The sequence below is a fragment of the Strongylocentrotus purpuratus genome, unplaced genomic scaffold (assembly GCF_000002235.5).
Source record: "Strongylocentrotus purpuratus isolate Spur 01 unplaced genomic scaffold, Spur_5.0 spur5_scaffold_4, whole genome shotgun sequence".
NCBI classification, from domain to species: Eukaryota; Metazoa; Echinodermata; class Echinoidea; order Camarodonta; family Strongylocentrotidae; genus Strongylocentrotus; species Strongylocentrotus purpuratus.
In genome coordinates, this window is record NW_022145610.1 from 28576631 (window position 1) to 28585476 (window position 8846).

General features: G+C 36.5%; 1 protein-coding gene across 1 annotated transcript; it reads right to left on the minus strand.

The window, feature by feature from the left end:
* Positions 1–1483: 1483 nt before the first annotated feature.
* Positions 1484–8652, minus strand: LOC763410 (ZP domain-containing protein-like). The gene is made up of 9 exons (XM_030998202.1): positions 8426–8652; positions 7818–7856; positions 7127–7171; positions 5887–5925; positions 5209–5387; positions 4290–4690; positions 3636–3732; positions 2628–2808; positions 1484–1992 (listed from the first exon to the last, which is right to left on the minus strand). The coding sequence occupies exons 1-9, from the start codon at positions 8493–8495 to the stop codon at positions 1832–1834; spliced, it is 1212 nt and encodes a 403-aa protein (XP_030854062.1). The 5' UTR covers positions 8496–8652; the 3' UTR covers positions 1484–1831.
* Between the last annotated feature and the right edge of the window lie 194 nt (positions 8653–8846).

An 8846-nucleotide genomic window follows, 5' to 3' on the forward strand; every position in this document is an offset into this window, starting at 1 on the left:
ATTTCCAAGCAATTTGCTTATAATGGCAGTCCTTCTTTGTCAAATAAGGCCTACAATTTTTTTTTTTTTAACTCCCTCTTTGGGCTGATATTTCTCAGTTTTGAATGCTTTGATACATTTTTTTAAAACTAAAAAACGATTTTTAAAATAGCCGACCGTAGATTTCAAAATTGTTGGGTAGGTCGCAAAGGGCAATACAACATCTTTTTTTTAGGCCTAATTCATAAAGTTTTTATAAAATATGATAAATTGATGTTATCTTTCTTTTCATTTTTTCTATAATAATCTTATCTATGATTGATTGTCAAAAAAAAGTATTTCTAAGATTTTCATGTTCGTTAAGTTACCGAAAATTGTTAATATTTATATGGAATTCAGAAGAAAATAAATCAAATCAATAAAGAACTATAAACATGAACAATTCTTGCTTGAAAGTTATCTGTTTGTTCTTTAATTGTTTTTGTTCGTTTTTTGTTTTGTTCTTAGGAAGAAATAAGGAGTCTAAGTGACACCGTTTTTTAACAATCATTCTCGCATACACATTGAACGACGTCCCTTTAATCAACAATTCGGATAGAATTTATTTTCAAGCGAGATATTTTTCACATAATGATGAAACGATTACAAAAGGCGAAACAGATTACCAAATTTAGAAGTTTTTTTTTTTTTTATACATCGCTTTCTTTGAAAGAAAGTTTAATGTCATGTCATGAACGATGTCCCTTTTATCAACAATTCGGATAGAATTTATTTGAAAGTGAGATATTTTTCACATAATGATGAAACGATTACAAAAGGCGAAACAGATTACCAAATTTAGAAGATTTTTTTTTTCCTTAAATCGCTTTCTTTGAAAGAAAGTTTAATGTCATGTAGGCCTATGGATAATAATAACTGGTTTTTATTCAACGTCGATATTGCAGTCACTCTTAGCACAATTTAATAACAAACTGATAATTGCAACGACAGCATCCTACCTAATGGAGCAATGAATTAAAATGAAGCTAAACATCATGGCATAGAACGTTTTCTTTTATAAGCGTAAAGAAAAAAGCGTAGATGCAGTAAAAAAAAAAAAAAAAAAAAAAACTGTCAAAAAAAGGTGACAAAGATGGTAGGGAGCGAGGGAATGCGAAGTAGCTAGAGAGAGAGAGAGAGAGAGAGAGAGAGAGAAAATGTAGGAAATAGTGTGGGAAAGAAGAGGGGATACATAGTGGTATAGGATACATTGATACATACGTACAGTATATCAAAAATTAGAATTAATAGACAATGAGAAGTAAAACAAATGCAAACATACATTGCTCAATCAACTATTTCTTGAACTTCATTTGGAGTACATTAAGGGAAGCAGCATTAAAACCATCAACAAATTTTACAGAGTTTAATTTCAGTAATACGTTTTCAAATTCTTGCAGGAGGTCTACCAAGTTAAGCATTTACAATCATTTGTAATAATTACATAGCCGGAAATGTCACTATCATAGACGTATTCACAAAAGTTGTCTTTATAAAAAGCTAGAGGTTTACTGAAATACAACTGTAGAACGTTTTATTTTAATTTTCTACATCTGTATATAATCATTTTTTAATTTTGTTTCAACATACAAATTATGAATGTTATATTACTCTGTAATGATAATTATGCATGATATTCGAGAGATATGCCATTTGCGAGGTATTTAATTAATGCCCAGAAAAGCACGTGTCATCACGAACTTAATGTCTCTTTAGTCTTCTTCTTCTTTAACATCATTCATCATTCTCCTCTCTTTTTTCTTCTTTCATCTCCTCCTCTCCCTTCTCCCTGTTCGTCTTTCTTCTCCTCTTTCTAAGCTTCGATTTCTCCCTCAGTCTGCAGACGGCTGTATCCTTTAGAGGCTTTAGAACGTGATCTCAACTTTTTCACCGTTACCATAGCAACCATGGTGATGAAGAAACCAGCGGCTGCCACTAGCATCATGTTGACAGGGTTCGCCAACCATGATGTGTCTGGAGGAGAGAAAAACAACGAGTTAACTCGATAGTTTTTAAAGTAACAGTTTTTATTCTTCTCCACTCTGAATGTTTTGTGATCAAAATTGTTTTCTTGTTCGTTAATGTTCTTTTTGTCCCGTAAACGTCTGAACGAATGATAATAGGAATGACAGCAATACGTGTTACTGTCAACGTAGAAACGATGATTGTTGTTTGGCATAAATTTCACAGTTTAAATTTGAGCACAAAGGTGGCGCTATTTCAACAAAACTATTAAGAGATTCTATCATAATTTATACGTTATCATAATGTTTTAAATAATATAGACAAAGGGAGAAACTGATGATCATTTAGACCTAGTTACTGTTCTTTTTTAAAAATATCATTTTTATTAAAATCACCTTTCTATTTTTCCCCTCCCCCCCCCCCCCCCCCCCCCCCTCTTTATTTTCTATTTTTTATTCATTTATTCATTTATTTTATTTTTTATTTTATTTTTTAATATATATATATATAAAATATATATATTTAATTTTTTTTTTTTTTTTTTTTGGGGGGGGGGGAGGATTAGTGTGCTTTGTTGTTTAGAAGCTGATGATAACACTATTCTGATAATGTTATCATCGCCCCTGTTTTCGAGTGCAACTCACCCATTGAGCTTGAACCAGCAGCTGCGTGATCAGACATGGGTCCGTTAGAGATGGTGTGTGGCTTGGAGCTCGAACCCCGAGGCTGCCCGGCTGCGCTACGTTTGGCCCTGGTTACACAACCCTGTGAGCAGCGGGATGCGGGGTCGGTATCACAAACAAGCACGTCGCAATGAAGGTATACCTGTATATTGATAGGATGATCAAAGGTTACAGTTTAATCGTCAATAATGAAAATATAGCAGTTAACGTCTTTTTCAACAATGTCTTTTTCAGCTATGTCTTTTTCAGCTATACGGCGTCGTCGACGTTTTCCTTGAAAAGGGGTGTTTTTCAAACACTGAAAAGGGTAGCTTTACCCCACAGGTTTCGACGTTTTCTTACATTAAACCGTTAGAGTAAATTCAGAAAAGGTGCGATACATAGTTTTATGTATGCCATTACGATCATTTCAGTAAAGGTGCGATACGCCATTCGGGTCCATTTCAGAGGTTGATGGACACATACGGCAGAGAAGAACTTGTGTATGAGAGTGACCCCCCCCCCCCCAAGTGAAAACAAGCCAGACCTGACTTAAAATACCCCTATAGGTGCAGTTTGAATGTTGCAAGAAGTTAAGCAGGCCTTAAACTGGATTTTAAGTTAAACCGGACTTCAGAAAGTGGAATCTAAAATTCCAGTTTTACGGGCCGATTTAGATTGGACTTAGACCACACTTTAAAACTGGTTTGATATAAACCGGAGTACAGAATCCGAGCTTCTCTGTTTAAAATGTTGTAGTTGGCTTGAGTATTAAAAGCGCAGGGGCGTGTCCAACTAGGATTGAAGCCATTAATGTGCCCCAAACCCTCCCCGCTTGAAAAACTTGCATTGGTTCCATCTGTTTATGGAACGAAGTACTACCTGATGTAATGATTCTGCCATCCCGCCTCCGTATATCCATTTCTGGATACGCACCTAAAGCTGATATTTTTCAAGAATTTCCGAATTAGATACTATTTGTATTCTTACCTCTGGATATTCGCCAATGAAAGCAAAAGCATCGATAGAGAATCCTTTGACTAAACGCTGTATATCATGAAAGCCTACGGTAGGATCCAGTCCGCATCTGTGAAAGAAAAATAGAAATAAAAATGAAAGCAATGCAACTAATAGAAAATACATGTCATGTAGGAGTTATCGAAAGGGACTGATGGATTTTTTTTTAAATGAAAATAATAACGACAGAGAAGTAGAAGTAGAAATGAATACAACAAAGAAGAAAATAGATTCGATTGCTCGAAAGAGGAAGAAGAAGAAGAAAAAAAGAGGAAGAAAGACAAAAAGGTGGAAAATCAGGAAATTAGTAATTTATAAAACCAACTTTATTTAGAAATATAATGTAAAAAAAGAAGTAGAAACCGGAATGATGACTGGAAATAGAAAACAAAATAAGTAGAAGTTTATGAAAAATGGAAAGAAGATAAAAAAAAATAGAAACTAAATTGAAATGCCAACAAAGGTGAAAGACTATAGGACAAAAGTAAGTTTTTATCCTATACCAGAGAACGTCTTCTGCACATCGTATGGCCACGATTTCAGCAAATCTAACCCCCACCCCCTTGCTCAATAAAGAAAAAAAGAAAAATTAAAAGCAGAAGGAAACACTGACTTTATTATACTAACCCATCTTTAACGAATATAAATTTGATCGGGTTCATCGGGTAGACATCGGGCGTTGCCCAGCAGCGGTCAAGAAACAACGTCAGATCAGAAACCGCGTCTAGGGTCACTCCGAAGTACAGCGTCTCCCCCAGATACACCAGTGCGTCTGGGTCCGGTGCCGGCGAGGTGAAGGAGATGTCGGAGTAGCGGTCGAGAGTGAGCGAGAAGTTACCGAAACCGGTCTCACTGAAGCTCACGATTCCGAGTTTGGGCTTGAAGGAGCTACCGAGTAGACTGCGGCGTTTGATCTCGCAAGTGACGGGAATCTTGAGGCGGAAATCACGCGTGATCAGCGATCCGTTTTCACCCGTCGGTTTGAAGTACGTCACGACGTTGGAGTATTTGATGACATCATCAGTTTGCTTTGGAGAAAAAATTGGAAGAAGATAACAAGAATATCAAGTTATATTGAGTTGGCAATGAATAGCCTACAATGACGATATAGGGCCTTTTAATAATCTGGCAATATGGTACACATGAAACTATTTTCGCTCAATAATCTTATTAAAAAAAAGGGGAACTGCCCCCGGCCCTCGGAAACAGGACAGCACAACATTGCGTTGTTCATGTGCAGCGTTTAGCGTCTATAATTATAAGTAGTGACGTATCCAGGCCGCGGCTCCAGGGGGAGGGGGGGGGGGGGGGGGGCAAAACATCTCAACCAAAGCCGGTATTGTCCCCTATCCCTGTTTTTAGGTTCAATAAATTACATATATTTTGCAGTATAATTTTATGTACAACACGCGGGTTGTCCAGATACCAGTTTAGGGGGCCACCATCTAAAAAGCAAACCACACCACACCCCCCCCCCCCCGTACATCACAAGTAAGATGTTTGTTTCCTAACATTACAGGGCAGGTTATAAAGATTCCTTTCTTACCTCTGACACTGTATCACAGTCGTCATATCTGGTGGTGACCGCTATGCGACTTCCGGTGTAGTCGTAGCCGACACAGCTCTGGTCTTCGTAGTGAACGTCAGTGGCATCACCGTTATTCTCGAGCAGGGCTCGGTCGAGGAGTACCGTCATGGTTGTGCTCTCACAAGATACGCTGGCTCCTGATGTGGATTATTTTGGTGGCCATCGGAGAAAATTCAGATTGAAATTCAGATTAACAATTTAAATTTAAAGCCCCACTGCGCGACTTATAGGTACTTGCGCCCTCTATGTAGCAAAAAATGCCTAAGTGGTGGTCATTGGTCCCCCATGGTCCCCTTTTTCTTAATATGTTAAAATATTGAGAGCTGATTTGATGACGTAACCACCTGTCAGTGACCATGCAGGGAGGTCTAATCCCTCCTGGCCAAACTAGTGGAGATAGGCTCCGAAATTAAATTCCAATTACAGCACGGGGAAAAGTACCCCTCCCCCTGCCTTGAAAAAAATGATCCATTTTAGGCGCTCTGATCAAACCTTATCATTTGCCCGTGGATGTCGGATTGCTAATCCTATTTCTTAGTTCTTACTCTTCTGATAGAATATGTGACGTTTTAGTTAAGGAAATCGTCACAATGCACGTGACGGAGATTAATAATATCAGTACTTCATTGATCTTACCTGCAGGGGTGATGGTGGTGGGGTCTGGTTGTGGATCAGCTGGAAGGGGAAAATTGATAAGGCATAAATTATAAAACTGTTATGATGTCAACCTATGCTGACATAATGGAATCCGATTAAAGCTTGAAATACATGACTAAATGGTCTCTTGTCAGTAGCGTTGGATAATACAAGAATATTCGCTGTACAATCGTTAGAAGTCAGTAATCTGAATCTTCCATTATGAACTTGTTCATCTACTCGTTATTTTCAATACAATACACACTTGTACACATGCATAGTTTTTTGCCCTTTTTTCTTGTCGCTTAGAAGCCCCCATAATTTTCTCTCTGCAGCTATCTTCTCCTTCTTTTTTTCTGTCTAATCGATTTTTTTTTAGGGGGGGGGGGGTGATATCTTTTCCCAGTATAATTACACTGTACGAAAAATCGGTTAAGATTTTACCCATTGTAAGTTTTGAATAGGAAGATGCATGTTTGTTGGGTAAAGTTTCAACCCAATATTGGGTAGAATTTACCCAATGTTGGATATCATTTTACCCAAAAACATGCATAGTTTATTCCTTTATTTATTTATTTTTTTTTTTTTTAGAGAGTACGGTTAATGACAACTATAAAATGAATTGCATATAATTGTGCATTTATTCTTTATTTTGCAGGCCTATTGAACTACCCCTAGTGTATTTGTTAACGATTATGTCTGCCCCCAAACTTTTACAAGATTTGCGCATCTACGCACATCAGTGCAGTCTGTATGATTTTAAGTCCTTTTCATTTCATGAACATACCAATGATTGTATTTGTTTAACGATTTATTATCTTTCATTATAATTCTTACTTTTAAAAATGTAAACAAGTTACTTGATACTGTATTACTTTGTAATCTATGTAAATACAAAACAAACAAGTTTTTACAAGCATATGTTGTTGTTTTTAAACTTGCCAAAGAATGGAACTGGGTTCGACTAGCGCTTTTGCTATAATAAGTCCCCATTAACAACTTCACCTTAATATTAGTAATACATATAATTATGTGTATATCAATAGTATGCATATCTATGTCTAAATAACGTTTTAAAACCATTACTGTGCAATCAATATTACTCTACCTTTGTGTATCATTATTTTTTTAATTGTATGATTGTTCATAATTACAATTTCATTATTGGGATGTGTTGTTGTTAATAAACTAAAATTCATTTCAAAAGATATAGCAAATCATTTGGAAATACAAATCTTACCAGTTGTCTCTTCGTCAGTTATGGGGTTACTGAATGGTCCAGGAGCTAAAATATCAAACAAGTCACATACAATTATTATGGACAAAGTATGAACTTAATGGAATAAATACCAAATGGTTTACAGAACACTGCGTGAGATCAAATTCAAATATCATTTTATTTTTCTTGCTTGAATATTATTAAAACTTTCACAAACATGAAGTTAAAATATCAAATTGCAAAGGGGATGGGGGAATCGGGGGATGCATGATGACGAGTTTGCATATTACCTGCTATCCCAGATCGCCCAACCGTCATGGTATTTATTCTGGCACTTGTCTCCCAATTTCTTCCCTTCTCTCTCTCTCCCTCTCCCCTCTCTCTCTCTCTCTCTCTCTCTCTTTTCTCTCTATCTATATATGCCTCCCGCTCTTTCTCCCTCTCGTTTTATCAAATCATCCAACTTTATCTCTCCCTCTTTACCGTCCATATTTTGTAAAACATACTCTCTAATTATAGCTCATGCACCATCAGGATATAAATCCACCAAAATACGTGCTGATATAATACTTTTAAAAAACAAAACACATACCCCCCCCCCTTCTCTCTCTCTCTCTCTCTCTCTCTCTCTCTCTCTATCTCTCTCTCTCCTATGACTTATCAACATTCTTTATTGTCCTTTCTATAACAAAAATGAAAAAGTTGTACTTACGGTAATTGGTAGAATACCACCAAGCGTCAGCATTAGCATCTGAAATGTTTGATAAAAGAGCAGCTCAGTTTGATACATTTCCTATTAATGTGAGTCGAACGCATATTAGTGACGATGTCAGAAGAATTCGATAAATGATTTTTCATGTTTGTCATGTTACGAACTAACTAGGTACTCAACTAACAAACTAAAAAACTATCTAACATTTGTGTTTGTTTGTTTGTTTGAATAAATTTCGGCGTTCAATAACGTAGTAACAAAATAATTGATTGTCATATACATATCTAAAGAAATTTCGATACATAAAAGTTGCTTGTTAACACATACAAAAAATACACTGAGAAATTAACATTTTACAATTAACAGAATTTGTGAACACATGAGTGAGTTGCTTGGTGTTGACGACGGCCTCTGATTAACCAACTAATTAACTAACTAACTAACTTACTAACTATCTAACTAACTAACTAACTAAACTACTAATATTTTTTAAAGCATGATTGATTACCAATCACCGTAGTAAGCAGTGTAGGAATGTTTACACTAATGATTATGTATCTTCGGAAACTATGAGGGCTAACGGTGAAGGTATACCAAAGGAAGCTTACCATTTTCTGCTTGCAGAGAATTCCCCGCACTTACGACGAGCAGGAAGCATAGTAAGATTGCCTTTGACATGATGGCTCTTCCTGAGCTGCTAAACTTCACCAACAACCTCTCGACTCTTGAAGAATACACAGCTGTTGCCTAACTCTAAACGCGACGAATGCAACAGATCAGCTTAATCGAGGACTCTTTAAACTCTTGTGATCATCCGGACTGTAATATGACTACATAATATCAGTGAGCCGAAGACGTGTATTATTCTTAGCTGATTCCATCAACTCAAGGTTCTATCTCAACTTCGCGGAATGATATCAATATCCGTGAAAGGTTCAATCGGTGACTAAAAATCTGCGCATGCTCAGATCTGCAGTCATTATAGGACAATGCTCCAGAAATGGTAAAAGATACAAGGTCAGCATTTTA

Excerpts from the sequence above, each read along its gene's own strand:
- LOC763410 (XM_030998202.1), bottom strand. The coding sequence starts at position 8,495 with ATGTCAAAGGCAATCTTACTATGCTTCCTGCTCGTCGTAAGTGCGGGG. Across the intron at positions 5,926-7,126 it reads AACTGACGAAGAGACAACTG|CTGATCCACAACCAGACCCC; the intron begins GTAAGATTTGTA and ends TTCCCCTTCCAG. Across the intron at positions 2,809-3,635 it reads TCATTGGCGAATATCCAGAG|GTATACCTTCATTGCGACGT; the intron begins GTAAGAATACAA and ends ATCAATATACAG.